General features: G+C 45.8%; 1 protein-coding gene across 1 annotated transcript in view; it reads right to left on the reverse strand.

Moving 5' to 3' along the window:
* The window catches only part of LOC135548125 (guanine nucleotide exchange factor subunit RIC1-like), a 103,793-nt gene extending 95,543 nt beyond the window's left edge, over nt 1-8,250 (reverse strand). The window contains exon 1 of the mRNA XM_064977415.1: nt 7,062-8,250. Within this exon, the coding sequence (XP_064833487.1) occupies nt 7,062-7,202 (141 nt within the window). The 5' untranslated portion in view covers nt 7,203-8,250. The remainder of the gene's footprint in view (nt 1-7,061) is intronic.
* Between the last annotated feature and the right edge of the window lie 4,504 nt (nt 8,251-12,754).

A 12,754-nucleotide genomic window follows, 5' to 3' on the forward strand; every position in this document is an offset into this window, starting at 1 on the left:
CAGAATAGGGTCGGGGTGTCCATGTGAAGCATTCAGAATAGGGTCGGGGTCGAGGTGTCCATGTGAAGCATTCAGAATAGGGTCGAGGTGTCCATGTGAAGCATTCAGAATAGGGTCGAGGTGTCCATGTGAAGCATTCAGAATAGGGTCGGGCCGAGGTGTCCATGTGAAGCATTCAGAATAGGGTCGGGTGTCCATGTGAAGCATTCAGAATAGGGTCGAGGTGTCCATGTGAAGCATTCAGAATAGAGTCGGGGTCGAGGTGTCCATGTGAAGCATTCAGAATAGGGTCGGGGTCGAGGTGTCCATGTGAAGCATTCAGAATAGGGTCGGGGTCGAGGTGTCCATGCGAAGCATTCAGAATAGGGTCGGGCCGAGGTGTCCATGTGAAGCATTCAGAATAGGGTCGGGCCCATGAGGTGTCCATGTGAAGCATTCAGAATAGGGTGTCCATGTGAAGCATTCAGAATAGGGTCGGGCCGAGGTGTCCATGTGAAGCATTCAGAATAGGGTCGAGGTGTCCATGTGAAGCATTCAGAATAGGGTCGAGGTGTCCATGTGAAGCATTCAGAATAGGGTCGAGGTGTCCATGTGAAGCATTCAGAATAGGGTCGAGGTGTCCATGTGAAGCATTCAGAATAGGGTCGGGGTGTCCATGTGAAGCATTCAGAATAGGGTCGGGGTGTCCATGTGAAGCATTCAGAATAGGGTCGAGGTGTCCATGTGAAGCATTCAGAATAGGGTCGAGGTGTCCATGTGAAGCATTCAGAATAGAGTCGGGGTCGAGGTGTCCATGTGAAGCATTCAGAATAGGGTCGGGGTCGAGGTGTCCATGTGAAGCATTCAGAATAGGGTCGGGGTCGAGGTGTCCATGTGAAGCATTCAGAATAGGGTCGGGGTCGAGGTGTCCATGTGAAGCATTCAGAATAGGGTCGGGCCGAGGTGTCCATGTGAAGCATTCAGAATAGGGTCGGGGAGGTGTCCATGTGAAGGTGTCCATGTGAAGCATTCAGAATAGGGTCGAGGTGTCCATGTGAATCATTCAGAATAGGGTCGGGCCGAGGTGTCCATGTGAAGCATTCAGAATAGGGTCGGGCCGAGGTGTCCATGTGAAGCATTCAGAATAGGGTCGGGGTCGAGGTGTCCATGTGAAGCATTCAGAATAGGGTCGGGGTCGAGGTGTCCATGTGAAGCATTCAGAATAGGATCGAGGTGTCCATGTGAAGCATTCAGAATAGGGTCAGGGCCGAGGTGTCCATGTGAAGCATTCAGAATAGGGTCGGGGTCGAGGTGTCCATGTGAAGCATTCAGAATAGGGTCGGGGTGTCCATGTGAAGCATTCAAAATAGGGTCGGGGTCGAGGTGTCCATGTGAAGCATTCAGAATAGGGTCGGGGTCGAGGTGTCCATGTGAAGCATTCAGAATAGGGTCGGTCCGAGGTGTCCATGTGAAGCATTCAGAATAGGGTCGGGCCGAGGTGTCCTGGGAAGCATTCAGAATAGGGTCGGGCCGAGGTGTCCAGGGAAAAAAACGGCGCCAGCGGGGACGACAATGGGGGGGGGGTCAATTTGTCAATAACAACTGGTGTGCGATGTCTGATATTAAAGAAGTCTCAAGGTTTTGCTCATCTGAGGTAGAGTACCTTATGATAAGCTAAAGACCACACTATCTACCAAGAGAGTTCTCATCTCTATTTTTCGTAGCTATCCATTACCACAACAAACCGACGCTGGCACGAAGACCGCACTCAACCAGCTGTATAAGGCCATAAGCATACAAGAAAATGCTCATCCAGAAGCGGCGCTCCTAGTGGCCAGGGACTTTAATGTAGGCCAACTTAAATCTGTTATACCAGCATGTGCAACCGGAAGGGGGGGACTAACTCTAGACCACCTTTACTCCACACACAGAGACAAAGCTCTCACTCACCCTCCATTTGGCAAATCTGACCATAATTATATTCTCCTGATTCCTGCTTACAAGCAAAAACTAAAGCAGGAAGTACCAGTGATTCGTTCAATATGGAAGTGGTCAGATGACACGGGTGCTACGCTACAGGACTGTTTTTGCTAGCACAGACTGGAATGTGTTCCGGGATTTAGCCAACGGCTTTGATGCGTGTACCACCTCAGTCCCCCGGCTTCATCAATAAGTGCATCGATGATGTCGTACCCACATTACATCTGCGCCAATCTAAAGGCTAGAGCTGCTGCTTTCAAGGAGTGGGACACTAATCCGGACTCTTATAAGAAATCCTGTTATGCCTTCAGACGAACCATCAAACAGGCAGAGCGTCAATACAGGGCTAAGATTGAATCCTACTACACCGGCTCGGACGCTCGTCGGATGTGGCAGGGCTTGAAAACCATTACTGACTACAAAGGGAAACCCTGCTTCGACCAGCTGGTATGCGCTTAGTGGGACTATCATTTGTTTTTCAACAGGATGACCTGGCCTCCCCAATCACCAGACCTAAACTCAATTGAGATGGTTTGGGATGAGTTGGACCGCAGAGTGAAGGAAAAGCAGCCAACAAGTGCTCAGCATTTGTGAGAACTCCTTCAAGACTGTTGGAAAAGCATTCCAGGTGAAGCTGGTTGAGATAATGCCAAGAGTGTGCAAAGCTGTCAGAGGCAAATGGTGGCTACTTTGAATAATCTAAAATATATTTTGATTTAACACTTTGTTACTACATGATTCCATATGTGTTATTTTATAGTTGTTGTTTTTTGGGAGGGGGGGGGTTACCTTTATTTAACCCGGCAAGTCAGTTAAGAACTGCCTTGTTCAGGGGCAGAACGACATATTTTTAACTTGTCAGCTCGGCGATTCAATCTTTCACCCTTTCGGTTACCAGTCCAACGCTCTACCAGTCCAACGCTCTAACCACTAGGCTACCTGCCGCCCCTTTTGAGGTCTTCACTATTATTCTACAATGTAGAAAATAGTAAAAATAAAGAAAAACCCTTGAATGAGTAGGTGTCCCCAAACTTTTGACTGGTACTGTATGTGAGAAATAATTGATCATTGACTACAGCTCAGCGTTCAACACCATAGTGCCCACAAAGCTCATCACTAAGCTAAGGACCCGGAGACTAAACACCTCCCTCTGCAACTGGATCCTGGGCCGCCCCCAGGTGGTAAGGTTAGGCAACAACAACACATCTGCCACGCTGATCCTCAACCCTCAGGGGTGCGTGCTTAGTACCCTCCTGTACTCCTTGTTCACCCACGACTGTGTGGCCAAGCACGAATCCAACACCATCACTAAGTTTGCTGATGACAACAGTGGTAGGCCTGATCACCGACAACATTGAAACAGCCTATAGGGAGAAGGTCACTGCCAGGAAAACAACCTCTCCCTCAACGTAATCAAGACAAAGGAGATGACCGTGGACTATAGGAAAAGGAGGGCCGAACACACCCCCATTCACATCGACGGGGCTGTAGTGGAGTGGGTAGAGAGTCAAGTTTATTGGTGTCCACATCACCAACAAACTAACTTTGTCCAAATACACCAAATACAACTGCACCATCGAGAGCATCCTGACCGTTTGCATCACCGCCTGCTACAGAGGGTAGTGCTTACGGCCCAGTATATCACAGGGGCCAAGCTTCCTGCCATCCAGGACCTCTATACTCGGTGGTGTCAGAGGAAGGCCCAAAAAAAATTGTCAAAAACTCCAGTCACCCAAGTCATAGAATGTTCTCTCTGCTACCACACAGCAAGCAGCACCAGAGTCTAGGTCCAAAAGGCTCCTTAACAGCTTCTATCCCCAAGCAATAGGACTACTGAACAATGAATCAAATGGCCACCCGGTCTATATGCATTGACCCCCCCACCCCCTTGTTTTTACACTGCTGCTACTCACTTTACCCCAACCTACATGTACAAATTACCTCGACTAGCTTGTATATAGCCTCATTAATTTTATTGTTTTACTTATTTTATTTTTTACTTTCATTTATTTAGCAAATATTTTCTTAACTGCATTGTTGGTTAAGGGCTTGTAAGTAAGCATGTCACTAAGGTCTACACCTGTTGTATTCGGCTCATGTCACAAATAAAAGTGTACTTAATATGATTAAATCGAAAATCGTGATATTTGACATTGACCACACATCATGATGTGCAAGACTATACACTATTTGAGCTTTACAAATGAAAACGGTGCAGTTTTATCAGTTAGGTTGTATCAAATGTTGAATATCAAGTCTAAATGAACTACCTAAACCTTATTTTCTCACCATACTAGGATTATTTCAAAGAGAGTGCGACTAGAATATGGTAAATAGACACAAATTGCACAGTCTAGAATGATCTAGTCACTAACGAGCATATTGGATTGGGGGTGGAGGGTGATAGGAGTAGGAGACAGCTGATAAACAGGGAGATTGGAGAGGGAAGGAACAGGCGGTATTGACTGCCCCCCCTTCTCAGTCCGGTATTGACAGCCCCCCCCCCCCCTTCTCAGTCCGGTATTGACAGCCCCCCCCCATTCTCAGTCCGGTATTGACAGCCCCCCCCCGTCTCAGTCCGGTATTGACTGCCCCCGCCCCCCCCCCGTATTGACTGACCCCCCCCCCGCCCCGGTATTGACTGGCCCCCCCCCGCCCCGTCTCAGTCCGGTATTGACTGGCCCCCCCCCCCCCGTCTCAGTCCGGTATTGACTGGCCCCCCTGCCCCCCGTCTCAGTCCGGTATTGACTGGCCCCCCCGCCCCGTCTCAGTCCGGTATTGACTGGCCCCCCCCCCCGCCCCGTCTCAGTCCGGTATTGACTGGCCCCCCCCCCGCCCCGTCTCAGTCCGGTATTGACTGGCCCCCCCCCCCGTCTCAGTCCGGTATCCGGTATTGACTGGCCCCGCCCCGTCTCAGTCCGGTATTGACTGGCCCCCCCGCCCCGTCTCAATCCGGTATTGACTGGCCCCCCCCGTCTCAGTCCGCCCCGTCTCAATCCGGTATTGACTGGCCCCCCCCGCCCCGTCTCAGTCCGGTATTGACTGGCCCCCCCGCCCCGTCTCAGTCCGGTATTGACTGCCCCCCCCCTCAGCCCCGTCTCAGTCCGGTATTGACTGGCCCCCCCGCCCCGTCTCAGTCCGGTATTGACTGCCCCCCCCGGTATTGACCCCGTCTCAGTCCGGTATTGACTGGCCCCCCCCGCCCCGTCTCAATCCGGTCCGGTATTGACTGGCCCCCCCGCCCCGTCTCAGTCCGGTATTGACAGGCCTCCCCCCGTCTCAGTCCGGTATTGACAGGAATGGTAAAAATAAAATTAAAATCGCAACATGCACTTAAAATGAACCTTACAAGTAGCAATGTCGGGCGATTTGGAAAGCCATAGTCAGTCAATAAAGAATATAATAATACTCGTAGGAAAGGTTCTCATCTTTAGCTCACAATCTGTGGATAACATACAATTAGAAAGATTTTAAAATGTTGTAAAACATCACAGCACAATTGAAAAATATATAGCACAATGGAAACCAATGATAGGTGGGATGGGTTGAGAGTGGCTGAGGTTTGGTCTATGGTGATAGGTGGGATGGGCTGGGAGTGGCTGAGGGGTGGGATTAAAGAGCTGAGGTCTATGGTGATAGGTGGGAAGGACTGGGAATGGCTGAGGGGTGGGATTAAAGAGCTGAGGTCTATGGTGATAGGTGGGATTGGAGTGGCTGAGGGGTGGGATTAAAGAGCTGATGTCTGGTGATAGGTGGGATTGGAGTGGCTGAGGGGTGGGATTAAAGAGCTGAGGTCTATGGTATGATTGGGAGTCCCACAGGGCGGTGCACAATTGGTCCAGCATCGTCCAGGTTAGAGATTGGCCGGGGTAGGCAGTCATTGTAAATAAGAATTTGTTCTTAACGGACTTGCCAAGTTAAATAACCATTTTTAAATCCTGGAAGCACAACAGGATACTTACCTCCTGTGAGACAGGGAAATAAATACTGGCCTTGATTTACACTGTCTAATTCTACTCTACATACAGCTATTATATTTGCAGCAGCACTCGTGTTTATTCTCTTATGCAGTCATTGACTACTACTATGCAGAGATAATTCCACAGCTGACAACTGTAATTGGAGATGTTATGTGGACACCAGATTAAAAGTTAAAGCTGCATTTATGTTAGAGAGATTAAACAACCAATCCATCACAGAAAAAAAACAAACAATATATAGCCTAGTTTAAATCAAAGTTCACCCATGTAGTGAATATGTGTAGATTTCTTTGCTATCTTTTGTCTTGATGAAAATCTGCCCCTGGGGTCACAAAGCCCCAGAGATCGTATATCAACAGAAGCCCTGGGGCATGGAAAATATGGCCCTATGAAGTGTCAGTACGGTGTGAACTGTCCTAACACCAAGTGACTCCTGGCACTCAAAGCAGAGGATTCAACGCGCGTGAGAGAGGCTATCTTTGTTAGAAATATATGGGAGAGGATATGTGCAGAAGAATGACGAACATGGAGGTTGAAATCCATGGGAACGCAACTTGCGTAACGTACACGTTGTCCAAATAAATAACAACGCTCCCCTTCAACTTAAACGTCATGTGCCACCCAGTGATAGTGAAGGAATTTGTGCCAAAGCTCTACATTATGGCTCTGATTTGCACCTCTTACAAGCCTACCTAAATACTTGACGGTATATGATCGAAGATTACAGTACTTACATTTTTACATATTCCTCATATAGCTAAAGTTAGCTACATTATAGTAAAGTGTTCGTCCCAAATGCTGTGCTTTCGCCATGTCTTTATCTGGCTAGCTAATGTAGTTTGGCACATGCACTTAACGTATACTGAACAGAATACATTGATGTGTGTAACGAGCTAACATTCGTGCTGTTAAAATACAAAACAGTACAAAACAACCACCCGTTTGTTATTTTTCCAAATTCATGTACGCATGACAGCTAACGTTAGTTAAATGCCATGCCATTAACTAAAAAGTGACGCGGCAACCAAAGTGTACAGACCAAAAACTGAACTATCCAACTTGATCACCGGCTAACCGCTAAGTAACGTTAGCCAGCTCGTCAGTAACTCCCTCGGTGCTTACCCGACTGAACCAGACGCTTAGTTGAGTCTCGGACAATACAGCGAAGTAAAACCTCTGGGAGCTGGGTTGAACATGAAACGGTTCTTCTTCACTTTTCAGTGGACAAAGTAGCCTCCGAGGCCAGCCAGTTAGAAAATACATGACGGTCAGTCACTTCGACTCAACACTGGCCGTGTCGCGGGTCCAGTTGAAAGGCTGGCAAGCTGTATTCCACAGTAAGAGACGATGTTGTCCAATAGCTTCATGGACAGTTTGTGCCACATTTAATCGCTCATCAAATCTATGTGCAATCCAATCAGGCTAGCTAGCCAACACTGCTAACTTGACATGGAACTTGGGCGCTCCAGTGGGGGAAAAAACAAGTCATGTGCGCAACACGGGACTTCAACTTAAAAGCTTTCGGTATTTTGCGTGTCCACCTATCTAAAAAAAACATTGCTTAGCGATGATAATACATGCAGTATTCTCTTCGGTGTCTCTCTCCGCCGCCATCTTTAGCGATTATGTTTGCTATCCTCACTCCGATTCGCTATCCCCGAAGAGGCCTCTCTCTGCCCGGTGTGAATGGTGCTTTCAACACAACTTGGAACTCAGAAATAACAGAGTTCAACTCATGACATCGGTGATCTTCATTTCGGTTCGGAAAGTCGGAGCTCTTGAAAAATGTCCGAGTTTCCAGACTTGGAGTTCCCAGTTGGATGACAGCTCAAACCGATTTTTCCCAGTCGAGGCTAGTATTTTTCCGGGTTCTCAGATGTATTGAACGCTCGGAAGTCAGAGATTTCCGAGTTCCCAGTTGTTTTGAACGTAGCAGAAATTTGCGCAGAACGAGACATCTGATGTAATTTTCTCGTGAACTTCAAATGTGGGGTGCGTTCCTATTCACATTGGTAATCGGCTCCAATTTCAGAGCACTCTGGTTTTCTAGCGATAGTAATTGAGGAATTTACGAACGCCCTAAAATTGATGACAGGTGCAAGTAAACATCGACTAAAAACGCAATTAAATTGTTGCCATAACACAGTTAGTCACTAACCCTCTAGATAACAAGAAAACACTCTAACCAGCTCTGCTAGGCCGAGTAAAATGTCCAGAGTGAGGTGTTCTCTCATTTGTTTCTGGCAGTAGATAGCAAACTAGCCCACTTTAGCCAGTTAGCTTGGGTGCTTGACTGCCATCGTGAGGTTATGACGCTTGGATCATCCTTACTCCTCCGCCAGAGCGTTCAGTGTGCGCTCTGAACTCCCCGAATATACGAACGGACAACCTAAAAAAAAATGCCCTGAATCTGCACTTTGGCACTCCAGAATGAATTTATGAATTCACCCGAATGGCTCGTTGCTGCACCCTGGTGGTGATAAGGGAGGCTTGCACAAGAGAGACTAAATCAAATTGTATTGCTCACATACACGTGATTAGCAGATGCTATTGCGAGTGTAGCGAAATGCTTGCGCTTCCAGCTCCGACTGTGCAGTGGAGAAACTAATGTACTGTAATTCAATGTAATCTTTTGTTGCACTTAGAATGAGTGTTTCTGGTTATATTTTATCTAACATTTATATACTTTGTATCAAATGAAGTACCTCAGAGGAAGGCCCTAAATATAGTCTGTTCACACTGCTGCTACTCTGTTATTATCTATGCATCTTCACTTTAATAACTCTACCTACATGTACATATTACCTCAATTACCTCGACTAACCGATGCCCCCGCACAGTGACTCTGTCCCAGTAGCCAGCTGTATATAGCCTCGCTTTTGTTATTTTAATGCTGCTCTTTAATTATTTCTTACTTTTTTAAAGCTATTTCTTAAAACTGCATCGTTGGTTAAGGTTAACATTTCACTGTAAGGTCTACACCGGTTGTATTCAGCGCATGTGACAAATACAATTTGATTTGATTTGACCAGACAAGCTCTCTACACCATCTAACATGTATTTTTCTTCAAATCGAACAACTGCGAAATAAGTGCGTCACTATACTTCACTTTTCAACAGAAAAAACAACTATAATTTGAGATAGATCTAATAAGGGTTGTGTATTAATATTTGTCTCAATGTACGTTTCTGATATTTGGCTGCTCAGCAGTAACTTCCTTCACCACTCAACCGAGACACACAACAATTAAACAGAAATGTAGGACTTCACCCCCTGGGACAAAGTATCAAAAATATCAAACAGATGTTGTTTCTATATGATATGTTGGATAAAGGAATAAAGACAGACACCAATGTCAAGTTCAATAGCCTTGTTTGTGCATTGTACAAATCCCTACACGTGGAGTCCGGGGAACAGTCCGGCTAGTCGAATACCTATCAACAAGACACCGTAACAGATGTCTTAGAACTGATGATTCACGTAACCATGGGTTACATAAATTACAGTACATGGGCATATGTAGGGAGATCGATTACTGCCGTATGTTGTAGTTCAATGCTCCCTTTTGAGTTTAGCATTGTACAAATGACAACTAGTGTGTGCTCTCTACTTCCCCCCCAAAAAATGTTTTAAGGTTAGTGGTTTGACGCACTGGAAACCCCCAGACTTTTCCATGGGATAACCAAAATAGGGATTCTTTGGTTGTCAATTATTGGTGCTTTCATGACAACTGGGAACTCGAAAAAATACGAGCCAAAATATGACGTCAGTGATCTTCAGGTCGGAACTCCACAAAGTAATGACGGGCATTCCGTCTCTTTATAATGAGTCGGCTCGTTCGGCTCAGCTCTTTTGGCTCGCAAACGGCTCTTTAAAAAAATATGTTTGGTATTTTTTCAAGTCAGACAGTTTGCGATAGTTTGACTATGATTGGTGTGTTAAAACAATTCTAATTAAGTTATTCAAATAAATCATACTCTACCTTAACCACAATGTATTTAAAACTGCATTGGTTTGTTCTGAAAAAGAATGCTTTTAAACATTTGTATAAAGTATAACTTTTTACTGTGTATTAACAAAGTGCATATAAATGTAACAATTCAAAACGAATACAATCTGAACAACATAATAATAGAATATTGAACCATATCAAAGAAAAATAAATAACAATGTGCGAAACTGCAGCATCCCACTTAAAACATTAAACTGGTCCCTCTTTTCTCTCTCTTCTTTATTACCATGTTATAACCAGCGGCACACAGCAATGCTGACCATATTTTGCTTTTATGAGAGATTTGCATTCAGAAATGCAAGCTGCCTCACTTTCAAGGGGCTGATGTGGTTTCTTCTCTCAGTAATTATTTGTCCCGTTTTCGAGAAGACCCTCTCAGAGGGAAGGGATGTGGCCACTATGCAGAGTCTCTATGTCATGACTTTAGTAAGCCGTGGGTAGACAGAGGCCTTGTTCTTCTACCAGCTCAGAGGATCTGTAGATCTTTGGAGGAGGGGCTCCTCCAAATAGGATTGGGACCTCCATTATTCCTTCGTACTGCATCCCCAGATACTCTCTCGTCAAACAGCATCCAAACAGCAGACGTTTGAGACACTACTGCTGGTGCTTCTGCTCTATTTGATCCCTCTTTTTCCTGGTGCCCTGGTGGCTGAGCCAGCTGACTGTTGGGGCTGTCCCTCCCTGCTGCTGAGGTTATTCTTTGAAGAGCCTCATCAATCGCTCTAGCATTTTTGTTTTATTTAATTTTATTTCACCTTTATTTAACCAGGTAGGCCAGTTGAGAACAAGTTCTCATTTACAACTGCGACCTGGCCAAGATAAAGCAATGCAGTGCGACACAAACAACACAGAGTTACACATGGGATAAACAAACGTACAGTCAATAACACAATAGGAAAATCTTTATACAGTGTGTGCAAATGTAGTAAGATTAGGGAGGTAAGGCAATAAATCGGCCACAGTGGTGAAATAATTACAATTTAGGAATTAAACACTGGAGTGATAGATGTGCAGAAGATGAATGTGCAAGTAGAGATACTGGGGTGCAAAGGAGAAGAAAAAAAATAACAATATGGGAATGAGGAAGTTGGGTGGGCTATTTACAGATGGGCTATGTACAGGTGCAATGATCGGTAAGCTGCTCTGACAGCTGATGCTTCAAGATATTGAGGGAGATATAAGACTCCAGCTTCAGAGATTTTTGCAATTCGTTCCAGTCATTGGCTGCAGAGAACTGGAAGGAAAGGCAACCAAAGGAGGAGTTGGCTTTGGGGATGACCAGTGAAATATACCTGCTGGTGCACGTGCTACGGGCAATTTTGTAAATGACGTCGCTGAAGTAAAGGATCGGTAGGATAGTTAGTTTTGCGAGGGTATGTTTGGCAGCATGAGTGAAGGATGCTTTGTTTGCGAAATAGGAAACCAGTTATAGATTTAATTTTGGATTGGAGATGCTTAATGTGAGTCCGGAAGGAGAGTTTACAGTCTAACCAGACACCTAGGTATTTGTAGTGGTCCACATATTCTAAGTCAGAACCGTCCAGAGTAGTGATGCTAGTTGGGTGGGCGGGTGCGGGCAGTTGAAGAGCATGCATTTTGTTTTACTTGCATTTAAGAGCAGTTGGAGGCCACGGAAGGAGTGTTGTATGGCATTGAAGCTCGTCTAGAGGTTTGTTAACACAGTGTCCAATGAAGGGCCAGAAGTATATAGAATGGTGTCGTCTGCGTAAAGGTGGATCACAGAATCACCAGCAGCAAGAGCGACATCATTGATGTATACAGTGAAAAGAGTCGACCCGAGAATTGAACCCTGTGGCACCCCCAAAGAGACTGCCAGAGGTTCGGACAACAGGCCCTCCGATTTGAAACACTGAACTCTGTCTGAAAAGTAGTTGGTGAACCAGGTGAGGCAGTCATTTGAGAAACCAAGGCTGTTGAGTCTGCCGATAAGAATGCAGTGATTGACAGAGTTGAAAGCCTTGGCCAGGTCAATGAAGATGGCTGCACAGTATTGTCTTTTATTGATGGCGGTTATGATATTGTTTAGGACCTTGAGCGTGTGTAACACTTGTCGTATGAAGTAGACCAAGGTGCAGCGTGGTACGTGTTCATGATTCTTTATTTTCTCAGAACACTAAACAAAACAACAAAAGAATAACAAACATCACATTCAGTAGGCTTACAGAGCTAACAAAAAACAACATCCCACAACCTAAGGTGGAAAACCAGGCTGCCTAAGTACGATTCCCAATCAGAGTCAACGATAGACAGCTGTCCCTGATTGAGATCCATACCCGGGCTGAAACAAAGAAACACAAAACATAGAATGCCCACCCCACATCACACCCCGACCTAACCAAATAGAGAAATTAAACGTCTCTCTAAGGTCAGGGCGTGACAGCGTGGCTGAGGTGCACACGTGACCCACTCTGAAAAATAAATTGCATTGCGGAGAAGGTACGGTGGGAATCGAAATGGTAGGTGATCTGTTTGTTAACTTGCCGTTCAAAGACTTTAGAAAGGCAGGGCAGGATGGATATAGGTCTGGAACAGTTTGGGTCTAGAGTGTCTCCCCCTTTGAAGAGGGGATGACCGCGGCAGCTTTCCAAACTTTTGGGATTTCGGACGATACGAAAGATAGGTTGAACAGGCTAGTAATAGGGGTTGCAACAATTACGGCAAATAATTTTATGAGGAGAGGGTCCAGATTGTCTAGCCCAGTTGATTTGTAGGGGTCCAGATTTTGCAGCTCTTTCAGAACATCAGCTATCTGGATTTGGGTGAAGGAGAAATGGGGGAGGA

This window comes from Oncorhynchus masou, chromosome 11 (genome assembly GCF_036934945.1).
Source record: "Oncorhynchus masou masou isolate Uvic2021 chromosome 11, UVic_Omas_1.1, whole genome shotgun sequence".
In the NCBI taxonomy this organism is placed as follows: Eukaryota; Metazoa; Chordata; class Actinopteri; order Salmoniformes; family Salmonidae; genus Oncorhynchus; species Oncorhynchus masou.